This window comes from Hippichthys cyanospilos, chromosome 4 (assembly GCF_059441005.1).
Source record: "Hippichthys cyanospilos isolate Australia breed blue-spotted pipefish chromosome 4, RoL_Hcya_1.0, whole genome shotgun sequence".
Lineage (NCBI taxonomy): Eukaryota > Metazoa > Chordata > Actinopteri > Syngnathiformes > Syngnathidae > Hippichthys > Hippichthys cyanospilos.
This window is the reverse complement of record NC_142372.1, coordinates 13,263,419-13,279,653: the sequence shown is the minus strand read 5'-3', so window position 1 is coordinate 13,279,653 and position 16,235 is coordinate 13,263,419. Positions and strand designations below refer to the sequence as shown.

General features: G+C 38.4%; 2 protein-coding genes across 4 annotated transcripts in view; one reads left to right on the top strand and one right to left on the bottom strand.

The window, feature by feature from the left end:
- The first annotated feature begins 821 nt into the window (after positions 1-821).
- On the top strand, positions 822-15,902 carry LOC148424661 (ribosomal protein S6 kinase alpha-2-like). 3 transcript variants are annotated; one of them, XM_088412255.1, is made up of 22 exons: positions 826-1,311; positions 3,452-3,568; positions 3,729-3,810; positions 5,164-5,244; positions 5,457-5,536; positions 5,657-5,763; positions 6,291-6,328; positions 6,406-6,548; positions 6,987-7,057; positions 7,379-7,467; positions 7,972-8,036; positions 9,153-9,255; positions 9,365-9,510; positions 9,583-9,705; positions 11,285-11,374; positions 11,457-11,615; positions 11,685-11,846; positions 12,979-13,055; positions 13,157-13,274; positions 13,373-13,429; positions 13,806-13,886; positions 14,193-15,902. In XM_088412255.1, exons 1-22 carry the CDS (start codon positions 1,207-1,209, stop codon positions 14,340-14,342), a joined length of 2,244 nt encoding a protein of 747 aa, XP_088268381.1. In that variant the 5' UTR covers positions 826-1,206; the 3' UTR covers positions 14,343-15,902. The 3 variants fall into 3 exon arrangements, with proteins under 3 accessions (XP_088268380.1, XP_088268379.1, XP_088268381.1); XM_088412254.1 differs by having other exon boundaries at positions 822-1,311; positions 11,457-11,846; XM_088412253.1 differs by having other exon boundaries at positions 824-1,311; positions 5,457-5,763.
- Positions 10,750-16,235, bottom strand: part of immp1l (inner mitochondrial membrane peptidase subunit 1) — a 69,069-nt gene continuing 63,583 nt past the window's right edge. The window contains exon 14 of the transcript XR_015865280.1: positions 10,750-14,269. The gene's annotated coding sequence lies outside the window, so the exon portion shown is untranslated. The remainder of the gene's footprint in view (positions 14,270-16,235) is intronic.

The following is a 16,235-nucleotide window of genomic DNA, read 5'->3' as shown; positions in this document are numbered from 1 at the left end:
ATGCAGGACAAGTGTTGAGATAAGCATCATTGTCTTTGCAATGTGTTGATGCGGTTTTCCAGCCTGCCTTTCTGCATGTATCTTCTCTATCTGTATGGATATTAATATTGTGATCTCCTTACAGAGCTTTAATCCTATCCACACAAAGACACCATGTTCATAATCCTCAATCTCCTCCATACGACACAGCAAACTGCATCTAATGGCAATGTTGATGAGTTTCAACACAGAGATGCCATATGATACTCATATTGGGCTCAAATCTTTTTAAAGGCACAGGGAAAATTTTGTGTAGAGAAATTTGCTCACTTTGGGCTGTATATTTGTGATGCATGGTGCTCAAACAGCCAGATCACATTCTGTACATGGAGACACCCAAGCCAAAATTCTGATTGAAAGGTTTCAAAACTGCTGCAGCACCTGAGCAACTTGTTGAAGTTGATGCCTTGCCTAAGGGCAACTCAATAATATCATGAAGCCGGGAGCACAAAGTGTGACTCGGGGTTTTGTTTTGGTGACTTGACCCATGCAGGTAGAGTGCAGGATTCCTCCACTATATACATAACCTCCCACCCTGGGTTATGTAACACTGCAGCTACGCAAAGCTGCTGATGTGACAGATCCGTGCACGTACACGCGCACAGCGCGCACACACAACAGCTCTGCACAATTCGATCACTAATATTGATTTTTAAAATCAATAGCGTCACCAGCGCGTCACATTGTTTTCCATTGGTTGTTCTATTTCGCATCACGGTTCAACCTGTTTTCATACAGAATCATTGCACTCAATGGATCCCTCCATCAGTGTGAGGTTAAATGAGAAAGGATGCGGGGGGAGACAAACAAGGTGACACCACGTGATCTCACCAGCTGTTGCTGCATGCTGCTGGGAGGAAGAAGAGGGAAACGGGAAGAGGAGCGAGAGGATCAACGCACACGCATGGGAACCTGATGTAATAGGCTGCTCTTGACGCCTTTGCACATTAACTGTTCACCTGTCGTTGCTCGCACAAGACTATACGTAAGCTGTGAGAAGAGGATCGCGGGGAGGATGAAAATGATCGCCAAATTCACACGCTACATCCACCGCGCCATGACCGGGCAACAGCGGGAAACGCATCGCTATTAGACGCGCCACCTGAAATATCCACACGGAGATATGTTCTTCACAAATGGGATAGATGCGCGGGTCTGATCGTTGCCATGGAAACCAGCACGCGAAAATTCACAGTGAAGAGATGGTTCTCTATCTACCTGAAGAACAAGGCCGCCAGGAACAAGACCGCGACGGGATTCTGTCAACTGGAGGTGGGTCACGTTTAGATCTGCAAACGAGTTTTGGTTTGTTTGTTTTTTTAAAGTAGGTGGCGTACACGCATGTGTAACGTGTGCCAAAATGAAGAGGGGAATATACAAACCTGTATGGCACCTATGTTGGATTTAAAGCCGAATTTAACCAATTTGTTCATTGCTCATTCGTTTGATAATCTGCGTGTTAGCAATAAGCATTTGTTTTTATTTGAATCACACATTTCCTGCTTTCTGTGCATTAAAAAACTTTGTGATCCAAAACATGAACCATTTTGGCCATTTTACTGACCAAAATTGATGATATCAACAAATGTAATAGGTTACCCAGTGTACAGAATTAAACACCACCAACAACAGTAATAATAATAATAATAATAATAATAATAATAATAATAATAATGATAATAATAAAGCTATTTTCATGGCTTGAGTGTCATTTGGTTTGTTGTGGGCTGGAACGAGGCATGAGGTCACTGCTGCTGCAGTGTCACCAATGTCGTTGCCTGTCCTGGGTCCGTGACACCTCAGCAGCAGGCCACCGCTTCGCCTGAGAGAAAGACAGGCTTCTCAGAAATGCAATCAGACAGATGAGCAAACAAGCGGACAGGCGGCTTGATAGATAAATGGATCCAGACAGATTGATTCAGTGGATGCCACAGCAAGGGAGATCTATTTATAGCCCAAACAGATCAGAGCAGGACTGGGTGGTGGCACGCAGTTTAGTCGCTCACTTTGTATTTTGATATATAAATAGATGAAACACGTGTGCTGTAAAGCCGTACTATTCAAATGAGCAGCATTGTCAGATTTTTCTTTTGCTAGCACAAGTATGTCAGTTTGCTTGTTCATTTCCCTGCCAAGACTTCCTGTCATTGTCAACAATATGCTGGGATGATTCATGTTCCTGCAAGAAACAGAGTTACAGGTTTGCATTCAGGGGGCCAACACTGGAGTCATGGAGTTTTTTTTTTCACTGTGGGTCGACTTATCTTCACTGAGCAATTAGTGAATTCTGAATTAATACTAATGAGCCCAAGAAGAACAAAAAGTCATTTAATAGAACTATTTTATTTATACGATGCCAATTCACAACAAAAGGCAATCTCTTTGAATACAAGGCAGGTTTATAACAATTCTTATGGGATGAATCAACTGTTTAACATGTAGCAGAAGCACCATGGACCAGAGAGGTGGTCTGTGAAGATATAGATGGTGATAAAGATTTACTTTTACGATAACTAAAAACTTAACGGTTTTGTAGAGTTTCCAGTGCACATTCTCGTCAATGGAATATGGGTATAATCAAAAGAATAGACTTTCAAAAGTTCAACTTCATTTAAGTTGATTCAACAAACAGAAATCAAATCTAGCTGGTCTTGTGCTGTTTGTTGTATACCTTGCATAAATGCATACTTGCAATGAGAGTTAAATAAAGCATGAAAATGGTATCTCCCAATATACAATTCAAACAAATGTGATCCTGTGCAGGTTGGCAGTTGATCATATGCTTGACTAAGCAGACTGAAAAAAGGCCCTTCACATTATGCTTGGTTGCCACCGTCCGTTTGAGGTCAATGCCACTGATGCAATGACATTGACATTGCAATGGCATCAATACTAACTTTTGCCTGGTGACGAAAAATACAAATGTACTGCCCATGGATGTTGTATTCGATCCAGCTTGATCAACGTGAAAGTCACAGGGATTCTTACTCTCGAACTTCATTGTGCTGAATTTTTTACTCTTGAAAAGTCTTGTCCTTTTAAAGGACTTCTATTCAGATCAGATACACTTTCAAATGAATGGATGAAGAATCAGAGCCGGATCTAATTCTTTGTTATCCCAACATTTTGGGAAAGTCTTTTCGTCCCCTCTGGAACTTGCACTATGTTCTGGGAAATGTTCCCAGTGCACAGAGCAAGATCTGTAAAATGCATGCTTGAATGAGTTATGAAGAACACGAAAGCGCTGACCTTCAAGCATTAGAATGAAGGAAAATAGCGTTAAACTCATGACCTTACAAATATTCTTCTGGATGAATAGCCCTAAACCTTTCTTGCAGGTTTCACTTGGAAATCACTGTTGGTACAATATTTTTCCACATATTTTAACAACACTTTGCTCTTTTGTCGGCAGGATGACAGCATACTCAAAGAGTTTGACATCAGCCACCATGTTAAAGAAGGCTTTGAAAAAGCTGATCCCTCTCAATTCCAGCTGCTCAAAGTGCTAGGACAGGGATCCTATGGAAAGGTACGTGTTGAAAATCTTTATGATAAACGGTTATGTTTTTACAAAATCACTAATTAAGCTTTGAGCCTTAGTGGAGAGTCGCTACAATCGCTTGCTGCGCAGTGCTGTCAATGATAATGTATTATTAACCACATTGCCGAATAAACTCCATCATTTTCAGGTGTTTCTGGTGAGAAAGATTCGAGGTGTGGACAGAGGACAACTGTATGCAATGAAAGTCCTCAAGAAAGCCACACTTAAAGGTAGGGTTGCAAATGACTTGAAAAACCCTATTATAGTGAATTTAATCGGAATAAATGATTGTGATTGATAGGGATGGGATGAGACATGGAAATGATGAAAAAGATCATCATGTTTCTAGAGTTCTCTAGATATATTTTTGGCTGTGGTTATTGCACTGGGGTAAACAAGAAAATGTGCTGTTTGTTAATGCTCTAATGACAGGAAAGTAAGTTCCTCTTTCCCTCAAGGGAGGCATAGGGTGGAGATCATTGCTGTTGCTTCTATCTCTAGCTTCCAGTCGAAGGAATGGATGTTCATATCTTTGCAGGCAAGACAGAAATAGTCTATATCCTTGCATTATTACATTTGCCCAAATAGATTGCTAATGTTCTGAAAACTGCAAAATTTATATTAGGAATTATTTTATATGAGAACATTTGCAAAAATCTCTTCTTGTTCTTGCGGACTCAGTCTTGTAGACGTCTGGTCTCATAGGATCGTCGTCTTGTCCCATCCCTAATGTTTGAAGATCGGTGCTGGAAAAATGTGCTGAGAACAATTCAATTGTGAATTAATGAGATGCGTTAAACTCTGTGTCACGATTTCATTTGATCGGGATTTTTTTTGTCTTTGTTTTTTTACTTTTTCTTTAGCATGAGTTATCTATCCACCATTACATAAGTATTGAGCGCATCAGTGGCTGTCTGGCGAGTTTACAAGTTACATTTTTAGAAGCTTGTTTTAAATCCTTAACACTTGTTGTATTCATTCAAATGTGGCAAGTGTGCTACCGCTCTTTGTGATGTGTCAAAATTTAAAGCCTTTTTATTTTCTCGTTGAACAGCTAACACGTGAAAAGCAAAACCCTCGGCTACTCACACAATCATTGAAACTATCCCACATGATTATTATTGCAATTTGTTATTATCCAATTCCCAGTCAACTTAGAAACTGAATGACAAATATCCAATGAATGATTGGGTATCCATGGTTATCTGAACTCTGCATGTCCTACATTCAAGGGGATTTGAGCAAATGAGGTTAGTTTGTACCTTTCATTCAGATAAACTGCTATTGAATGGGATTATTGTCAATGAGGCCACAGTGTTATTGTGAATGAATGAGCCTGACAAGTCTTGTGTTGACTCCTTGTGTTTGCGCTATTCTTTAATCCTCTTAACTTGCATCCCAGTGAATTTAAGTGGTCTTGTCTCGACATGGATGTGATGTGAGGTAACAAAGCGGTTGAATTTAAAGATTAATTCTAATTGTTGATTTTCATCTATCAATGTAATTATATCCTGCATTAGACATTTATTAGAGACATACCACAAAGGTTGTTAAAACGAAATCTTCTCAAATTCCCTTCCAAGTTCGAGACCGTGTGCGATCCAAGATGGAAAGGGACATTCTGGCAGAGGTCAACCATCCATTTATAGTGAAACTACACTACGGTAAGTCCGATTTAATGCGCCGACCCGGTGTTTTATCATTACTCAAAGCTGCTATTTAATCATTTTACCTCATTGGAACATGCTCACTTTTTCACCTTTTCAACTATAAATACGTGCTCAGAAATAACACCGTGATTATACTAAAGCCCTACCACAGTTGTTAAGCCCCAATGTGTCATATCTGGTGTGTGTGTGTGTGTGTTTGTGCGCAGCCTTCCAGACAGAAGGGAAGCTCTATCTAATCCTAGACTTTCTCCGAGGGGGGGACCTTTTCACTCGGCTGTCGAAAGAGGTTAGTTTGGTTTTTGTCAGCTTGCTGAAACAATGTCGAGGCTTTCCAATTCAAGGTTTTTGCATAACACAGACTGAAGAAAGTTCAGATGATATTCTACTTTCTCCCCCCTTGCTTCAGGTGATGTTCACGGAGGAAGATGTCAAGTTTTACCTGGCGGAATTGGCTTTGGCCTTGGACCACCTACACAGTCTGGGAATCATCTACAGGGACCTCAAACCTGAAAAGTATTGGCACAATTCTTTTGCTGCCTCTCAGCCAGTAGAGGTTGCGTTTGTTGCCAGCTTAGTTTGAGCTTTTGTCAGCAAGAATGCACGATCCACATTTTTATGATTTAGGATTTAGCGGCGGAGTGTATGGATGGACACAGGATGCATATTAAATATTTGAGCGGTATGAACGTTTAAATTGACAGTCTGCCCAGCAGACCTTGCATTTGGCCTTAATCTCCTTAAGACAAAATTCATACACTATCAATTTAACACAAAGTGTAAAGATCAATTCATTCATTAATAGTAGTCGTTTCAATCCTTTACGCAATATTGCACCAAGCAACTTTTATAGTATCCTTTTATCGCAGATTTTTCAAGCTACAACCTTTGGAAATAATGATAACAAAATGAAAAAGGTTATTGAAAAATCTCTGGCTCATAAAGTGTTCAAGTTTTCTTTTCTTTCGCATTATAACTAGTCGAGGTTTATCTTATTAGAGCCTTATTTATAGTAATTTATCAGCCTTGCTCTTTCTCAACAGCATTCTTCTGGATGAAGAAGGGCATATAAAGATTACCGGTAGGTACATCTTTCCTACTTTAACTGTGTTTTGTTTTTTTTGCTCCTTCAAATATGGATAATTTCTCTGTCACCAGATTTTGGTTTGAGTAAGGAAGCCATCGATCATGATAAAAGAGCATATTCCTTCTGTGGAACCATAGAATACATGGCCCCAGAGGTGGTTAACAGGAGGGGCCATACACAAAGTGCAGACTGGTGGTCTTTTGGGATACTAATGGTAAGATTTCATTCATAATGTTGAATTGCTTAGCTTGCAATTTTCTTAGTGGCAGAAATGGTGTTTAATTGCCTTATTATCTGTGATATTATGTAATATTACAGTCATTATGTATCTGCTTGTTTGTCAATGGCTTGGATGACTAAAATTGCAAGGGAGGTCAACAAGATTGCAGCCACATTAGGTCACAGGGGAAAGGCTGGCAACTATGTATTATGAAGAAAAAAAATTGATTCAAGCACTGGAAACATGTGAACCATTCCAATTTGTAAAGTGAAATGTGAGGATTTTTTTTTTTTTTTACATTAATTTTTTATTGCATTTTTTATTGTGTGAACGTCCCTTGAGTAGATTGAATAGCGATAGTAATGTCGGTGGTAAAAATGTGCAATTACCAAACACAATTTGTTCTATGTGCAATTCTTGTTTGTCTTATAGTTTGAGATGCTTACTGGATCGTTGCCATTCCAAGGAAAAGATCGCAAAGAAACAATGGCCCTCATTCTGAAGTAAGACTAAATTGTTTTAGTCATTAGATGATGTTTGTGATACACTTAGTATAACTTTCATTAGGGCATTAATTTATGGGATGTTGAGGACTAAATAAAAACATTGCATGCCATTTTTTTTACAGTGGATGAAGGCCAAATGTCCATCCCTTAGTTAGCTTATCGTAAATGCATCATGATCATAAATGCTGTTTTTGGGTTTGTGCTAGCGTTGTATGGTGTTCTGTCTTTACTACATAAGTATGTTTGCACTTTTTGAACAACAGCAAAGTAACTCACAAGCATATGTATGAAAGTATGTTTCTCTTTATATTTTTGAAGGGCCAAATTAGGGATGCCGCAATTCCTCAGTCCGGAGGTGCAGAGTTTATTAAGAGCGCTCTTCAAGAGGAACCCTGCTAACCGTCTAGGTATTGTGTACATTGAAATCAAGACTTCAAGGTATACTGTACTGTACATAAGGTTGTGATTGTGGACCAGACCAAGGTGTAGTCAAGACTCCAGCACCCTGCAGCTCTAAAAAGAACAAGGAGATAGAAAATAAACGGATGGTCGGATAAATTCGGCATGACTGTGCAGTTATTTGGATAAACAAGGTCAGGAAGGGTGTCAAATGTAAACGACTGCAGATTGTTCAGCAATTCTAAAGTGGTTCAAAACCAGTGAGTCACCTAATATTGTTCTTTTCACCTACACACAGTATCATTGTGAGTGATTCTATTTCCCCTCACATTATACCCTGTAAAAGTAATGGTGTTTCCATAGCAGTAAAATATTTGACTTTAACAACACTATATCAAAAATTAAGTTTAAAGAAATTGTGGATTGTGGCTTTCAAATGTTTTTTTTGTAGTATCATATGGGCATTCGCCCGAGCATGTCCAGCTTATCTTACGTAAATGTGCGATTCACAGGTGCAGGACCAGATGGTGTGGATGAAATAAAAAGGCATTGTTTCTTTGCGTCGATCAACTGGAATGTGAGTGCACAGACATTTCTCATGAGGCATTATTTTTTTTTACATTTTAAAATGGTACAGTTTTTTTTAATACATACAAATGTCCAAAATTGCAATATTATTAAAGGTGTGCCCCCCGACCTCCAAAATTGATTCACCCTCCAAAAAAACATTTAAAAAAAAATCAAGATATCATATTTTCCACACTATATGGTGCACTGGATTATAAGGTGCATAGGATAGAAACTAGGGCTAAGGTTGCGTTATGCATCCACTAGATGGGGCTGCACTAAAGGGAAAGTAAAAAAAAAAAAAAAAACAATTCAGAAAAGTCAGTTAAACTTTATTCATAGAATATAAGCATTCTCACAACTGTTCACTTCCAAAATGAATAAACAGCAGTTGTATTTTTAGAATGTACTTTCTGAAGCATTGTGAAAAATACATCTTGCATTCTTTAAAAGACTGTTTAAATCAATGACAAGACAAAGCAAGAGTTTAAAATAATATAATTATGGCTCAACTAAATATTAAACTTCATTTTTTTTAAATTGCAAAAGAAAACCTTAAAATATATTGTTTTATTGATTTGAAAACAGTTTTTGGATTAAGGTTGTCATAGTACAAAAGGTCACAATAAATGGTCCATCTTGTCATTTTATTTACAAAACATAATCAAATAACAAGTCTTCCATCTTCCATTCTAGTGGTTGGTAAATAAAAATAAATATTTTAATGTTTCCATTTGTCATTCTGTCTTGCAAAGGAGAATGGAGTTCATCATGACAATTCGTTACACAGTTAACGAGTTAAGAGGAAATTATTGTCAGCCAAAGCATTTTAAATCCAAAATAATTTTGAATTAAAAAGAATTTCTTAGCTGACCCCAAACTCAGAATTGGACCAAATAATGCGTCAATCAAAGATTGCTACCCCTAATAATCATGCACTTTGATATGTTGACTGATATATAAACTATATAGAGTAAATGCATCACTGAAATTGAGATTCAATTTTTGGTCAAAGGTGTTTATTTTCAGCGACAAAGATGTTAAAATTTGTGTGACGATAATATGCGGAATCTAATCCTAGTTCTAATTCCATTTCAAATGTTTGTGGCTTTTTTTTTTTTTTTAGAAGTTGTATAGGAAGGAAATCAGGCCACCCTTCAAACCAACAGTCGGAAGACCCGAGGACACGTTTCACTTTGATCCAGAGTTCACCTCCAGGACACCCACTGGTAGGCAGTTTATTTGCATAATAAACCAAATTAAAGTTTGTTTTTTTTCCTTTTTGAAATCAAAGTATCTTGTCGCGCCTAAAATTTTGTGTATCTTTTGCCATTCTAGACTCTCCTGGTATCCCGCCTAGTGCAAACACACACCAGCTGTTCCGCGGTTTCAGTTTTGTGGCCACTAATCAAAGTCAAGAGGCAAGCGTGGCCAACATTCTGCCTTCCCGTCAGGAGGGGAACTCCATCAATCCTATTGCACAGGTACACGATGCATTTAAGAAATTGCGCTAGATCGTAACTCTCATTCTGTGAGATACAAATATGTGTCTGTAGCATCTTCGAGGTGATGTGGCCTTCAATGACGTTTATGAGCTGAAGGAGGAAGTTGGCCAGGCGGCCAATTCAGTCTACAGGAAGTGTCTTCATAGAGTGACTGCAGTGGAATACTCAGTCAAGGTAAGTGTATACAGTGGAACCTCTAGAGTCAAATGTCACTGTACAAATCAGAATGTGGCCATTTTATAAGGAGGAAAAAAAATCACTATTTTTGTAAAATTTGGACTATAATCCACTATGTTTTTCTCTTACAGCACTTTGAACTGCGGTTTATAAACTAATGTGGATTATCAGAATTTTTTTCAACAGCCACAAGGGAGAAATCTCCCAGTCAACAAAGGGCGATAGAACGAGATACTGCCAGAGTACTTATTGATTTTGAACTGCTATTCAACTCGCCACTAGAGAGCACTGTTTTGTTAGTGCAAATCTCCCAGTCAACAAAAGGAGATGAATAAAATTCTGCAAAAGTACTTACTGTATTGAGTTTGAACTGCTATTTAACTCGCCACTAGAGAGCACTGTTTTGTTAGTGCAGTATTCTAACGTTCCAAACATCGATGAGTATGAAAATATGTGGTGCTGCTCTTATTTCTAAACATGCAGCCGTGCTCAGTCTATGTTGAAATCCTAATAAATTAGAGCTCAGCCATTGTTCTGAAATAGACAGTGGTCAACGTTGTAGCTTCACTGTACAGGATATCCCAAAAAGTGTGACATGATTTGAAATACGTAAATCTGAGTAACTATTTGAGATAAATTTTCATTTATTGAATAAAAAAGTGCTACAATGAATGTATCTTGATGCAGATATTGCATATATAACATATTCGTTCTAGTAGACTACATGCAGAGTACAGGCCACAACTTCCCATTCAATATTCATTATTTTCATGACTATTTAAACTGGAGGCAGCAAAATTATGAAAGAACTTGACGTGTTGTGTAGGCAAAAAAAAACAAAAGACAGTGAAACGACTGAAAACATGTTTTAGTGCTAGTTTCTTTGAGATAGCCGACCATTGCTTTGATTATTTCTTTGCACACTCTTGGCATTCTTACAATTGGTAGTCACCTGAAATGTTTTTAACTTCACTCGTGTGCCTTACCGGTGTTAATTCCTGGTATTCCTTGCTTTATTAATGGAACTGGGACCATCAGCTGTGTTGTGCAGAAGTCAGGTTTAATAACAGCCGACAGCTCTATTGGACAACTGTTAAAATTCATATAATGTCAAGAACCAACCCGCTAACTACAGAAAAACCAGTGGCCATCATTACTTAAGGAAATGAATGAGAACATTTGTCTAAACCATTGGCTTGTACTATATTTTAAAAAAAAATGTACTTGGATTCAGATGATTTTGTTGTGTAAAACACCCAATGCCAAATTAAATTGAGTAAATTCAACAAATCAACTATTTTTTCCAATGCAAAAACTTCATATCAAGAAGTGAAATATACTGTATAGTACAAGTTAAATTATGCAGTTTAAAAATTTACTGCTGCTAAAGGGTGCTTGCATACTAGTAGTGCTAACCATGCCATCCTGAGAATGAAAAAAAAATGCTGTGAATTGGAGTATGGCTTTTTTCAAAGCTACAATAACCACTATAAACACGTTTTATCTATGTATTTAAATGTAATTATATCTGTGTGTATTTGAGCAACTTTTGTGATGAGCTGTATATAATTTGCAGATTATTGACAGAGCAAGGAAAGATCCCTCCGAAGAGATTGAGATTCTTTTAAGATATGGACAACATCCCAATATTAACACGTTAAAAGACGTAAGTGAAACATACTTTGTATGATTCTTTTTTGCGTTTTTTTTAGTTCCATCTGTATCTCTGTGTATTTGCTCCATCTCAGGTGTTTGATGATGGCCAGTGTGTGTACCTGGTTCAGAATTTGTTAAGAGGTGGTGAGCTGCTTGACAGAGTATTGACTGTGCCAAATTTCATCGAGAAAGACGCGTCGGACATCATCTGCACGTTGACTAAGACTGTGGAGTATTTACATTCGCAGGGGGTAAGATTAATGCAACAACTACAGCATCTGTACACTTTACATGCAACAATAATCGTATGCCTATTTCAGGTTGTGCATCGGGACCTGAAACCCAGCAATATTCGCTACTGTGATGAAAGAGGACTCCCAGAATGCATTAGGATAAGCGACTTTGGGTTTGCCAAACAACTGAGGGCTGAAAATGGCTTGCTGATGACCCCGTGTTACACAGCAACATTCATGGCACCAGAGGTAAAATGAAAGCAGCCATGATTGTTGTCATCTTGTTAAAAAGTACACTATACTGCCAAAGGTTTTATATTTGTTCACCTGCCTTGACTTGCATATAAATGCACTACCAAAACTTATGAAAGACTTTCTGAGAAAAGCTGAATTGACCTCATAGTTGCAAAGTGTGGACTTATTTTGAAAACCTGTGAATTAAAAAAAAAGTCAGCCTGTCAGCCACTCTCACCTCTGCTCATCAGCAACACCTCGTATTTAAGGCTCTGTTGATGACTCATTACATACTGTACTGGAGAGGGTGTAGAACCCAAGTAAACACACACACACACACACACACACACACACACACACACACACACACACAGATATGCACTGTTACTATATTGACAGTCACATTCATTTAAACATACGTATAACATTAAATGAAAATGTTCTCTTTTTCAGCCAGATATCTCATACTCATACTGGGGTTCCTTCATCAAGAATGATGAATCATTTTTATTTCGTGTTATTAGATCCATAATTTTGTTAGTGACAAATGGTTCAGTGGTTGTAACTGAGAAGTCCAGATACAGCTGAGTTAAATTCAATGAAAAAGCCTTTCCAAATTTGGAATAGGTTTTAGATCATGCTCATACAATTTGCAAGAAGCAGGACACGGAAGCTCTCACTTCATTGTGATTGTACAAAAAATTCTAAGAGCCAAGATTACAGGACATTGTGCTCAGGAAGATCTCATGGCCATAATCGCCAAGGATATTTCTGTTAGAAAAATGCCCCTGACCGGTCATCAACGTCAAAATCAATCAGGGTGCCCTTGGCTTCTACACATGACCGTGACTCTACAATCTGGCAATGAATAAACCCAAGAGCAGAGCTTTAAATAGGTGGGCGAGACTGCGATTAATTGGCATCGATGGGCGTGGCTCGAAGTCAAGTTCAAATGAGAGTCAAGGCAAGTGACACGGTTATTTTGGCAACATATGAGCATTAAATCCCTTATGTTCACATGGTACCCCGCATGCCTTTTTGAGGCACTCAGTCCCGTGTGGAGAGTATCCATCTTATATGTGCTTTTGAAAACATAAATGAAACACTGACGTTTCTTTGGACACCCTCATGTTTTTTTTACTCGCAGGTCCTAAAGAAACAGGGTTATGACGCTGCATGTGACATTTGGAGCTTGGGAATCCTACTGTACACCATGATCGCTGGGTAAGCTTCCAAGTTCGTACAGAACCTATGGTCTGTTTAGTGGTCGTACTTTTGAATACCGTATCTCTGTCCTGAACCACACTCTTCTATTTGCTCTCAAGTTTCAGTCCATTCGCCAGCAGTTCCGAAGATTCACCAGAGGAAATTCTAGCTCAAATTGGTTGTGGTAAATTCAATATCAGTGGAGGTAACTGGGACCTGGTGTCAGACGCTGCCAAGGTTGGATGTTTGTCATTTGCACAGATAAACATGAATACAACTTCAATTTAGTGGATTGGTTTAATGTAACAGTTCATGCATTTGTCTTTGTTTAACAGGACATTGTGACTAAGATGCTACACGTGGACCCCCACCAGCGCTTGACTGCACCCCAGGTACTTGTAAAAATGTTTTCATTGCCACCATCACCAAATAAAATTACGTTGTTATAAATGAGTATAATTTTAGGCCTGGATCAACCATTTATTTTCATTAAAAAAAGTCTGTCTTGTAAGGTGTTGTATTAAAAAAAATCCCTAATAGTGAGGCCAATTGAGCATTATCTTTTGAAGGCGTAACATTTTGTCTCATTGGTGTGGAAAATATTGACTGTCCAGAGTGTTTTGTCATATAAGGAACAGAAGCATTGTAGAATTATTCATATGGTCTTTATCTGATATGTCCATATGCATCTCTGGTGGCGAATATGAACAGTGTACAGTATGCTGTAATGCCTTGGCACAGCAATGGGACTTGTTTTGTTCTTTCTAGGTCCTTCGCCATCCCTGGATTGTAGGAAGGGATCAGCTCTCCGATAAAGTCCTCACAAGACAAGATATGCTCACTGTCAAGGTAGCCCTGATTTTGTGTACCAGTCAGTATTTTACCTCTTGGCAACAGACAAGATTTTTTTTCATCTATTAAGTCAGGCTCAGTCCACGAGGATTTGGAATCAATCTTTTGTTTTAATGGCAAGAACACCACTCTTTAGCTTGTAAACTTGACTGAAATGTCAATAAATCTCAACACACGTCACTGCAGAACTAGTTGTCCAAATACAGATGTCATCCTGATTGTGTCCGTTAGATGGTGGTGTTCGCCGCTTATTGAGTTATTGTTGTTGTTGTTGGTTTGACGTGTTTTCTTTCCGTCCACCAGGGAGCGCTGTCCGCCACCTATTCAGCCCTGAAGCGCTGTACTCCAGCTCCGATCCTCGAACCAGTTCAGTCCTCCACCTTGGCTCAGCGGAGAGAAATGAAGAAAGTTGGGAGTGATGTCATTAATTCAGATGTTAAAGAAAAGGGGTAGATATAGAAGACCTATACTATTTAAAGTAAGATAATAAGACCTTCTTTCACGCTTGCCTCTGGAATTAAGATAGATGAAATTCTGTTTCCTAATACTAAAGTTGCGGTGGCCTTTGTCAGATGCACTGGTTTGCTCTCGGTTGCCATTTTAAAAATGGATCCACACTGGACTCATGTCATGAGATGAACTGCACTGCAATGTATCATACTGAGAGATGTTTCAAATATTTTGGATACCTTGTGGGAAATTATTTTAAAATGATGCATCTGTACTCCATATGTGTCCAGCAAAAGTAATAACAATTTGTAGTGTGTCGCTTGTAATTAAGACAAACTGGCTGCAACCGGTTGTAGAATCCAAGTCGAAGTTTAATACTTTGACATACCAGCGTTAAAATGCTACTTCCCGAGGATATCTCTTTAATGTGAGCGTTTTACTTTTGTTGGATTTTATGTGACTCAGTAGTGAGATGCATCTTATTCTTCATCCATAATCAGGTTCAGCAAGTGACCTGATCTGGTGGGCAAAAAAGTACTCAGCGTTTTCATTCTTACTTACTTAAATCCGCACGCTTGGCTTTGTTAAATGTGTATATTCCAAAGTGAAATGAGTTAATGACACCAGTGCACTTAAATCATTTGATGATGTGAGATGTAGGTCATCCTTCTCAATTGCAGCTCCTTCCACAGTACAAAACAAAAACTAGTTCCGTGTAGCCACCACTGTCTTATTGACCAGTTAGCTGTGAAAGTATTTATTCCATTAATTCTATTGTATTGTGTTCCTTTATGATGTTATTTGGCTTACAAGTAGTCATATATTCAGCATGGCTCTACAGTGAAAACCACACTCATAGCGAACATTTTTTAAACAAATAAACCAGCAATTGTTCTGTCTGTGATCATCGATAGCTCCCATTTATGCATCTGTTTGCTCGTATCTTTGAAAGACAAATCAGTAGTGTCCGAGATTTACATATACAGCTGTGAATTGTTGCGTCAGAGTGTAAATAATACAGAACACTATTCAATCGCAAATACGAGGTAAGATTAAAGCCGTTTTTGCACTCTTTGCTGTGCACTGTCAAAGTGAAATGTAGAGGGACGAACAGAGAGCGTGGAAGAGAGAGAAACAGAGAGCGGCTGCACTCCTGAGATGGTCTTCATTATATTGTGTGCTGGTGTACCAAATGTACCTACTTAGTGATTAATTTAAGGGAATCAATTTGCACTGCGTGGGTCAAGTAGCATCAGGCCTGTTAGGACTGATATGTTAACACGTTTCTTTGTCCAAATATGTTTGAGGAAATGCTGTAAGTATTTTTCATGTATTTAAACTGCACATTCTGTTGCACTAAATCACCTTGACGAGGTTCAACTGTGAATAATGTACAGAAAGGAGCAGGCTTTGAAACCATTGTAAATCTTGTGCGTGCAGACTGTACATAATATATTGTATCATTCATCCATTGATGGGTGTAGATACTGTCTATACCTAGCTAATCATCTAAATGGTTGATTAATATCAAAAGGTTTTACAAATAAAAGATTACAGACACTAGTATTTGTTATGTGTGCGTTCATATTGACTTGTGTATTCATGGTGTGTGTGACTGCATCTGGGTTTTAAAAACCTAATTGCACCAATTTAAAGGGGAAATGTGCAGAATCTAGTGCCATCTGGCGGTGAACACAAAATGTTTTGTTCTTTTTTTTTTATTATGTTCTATTATATCAATATACATTTGTCAACATTGGCGGTGCCGCACCAAACAGGAGACTGACATGTTTGGCCGCCATCTTTTTGCGACGGATACCTGAATGAGAAGAACTTTGCAAACATAGTTTAGCAGTCGCAGGCTTGCCAAGTATGGTGTATGTAATTCAAACTATA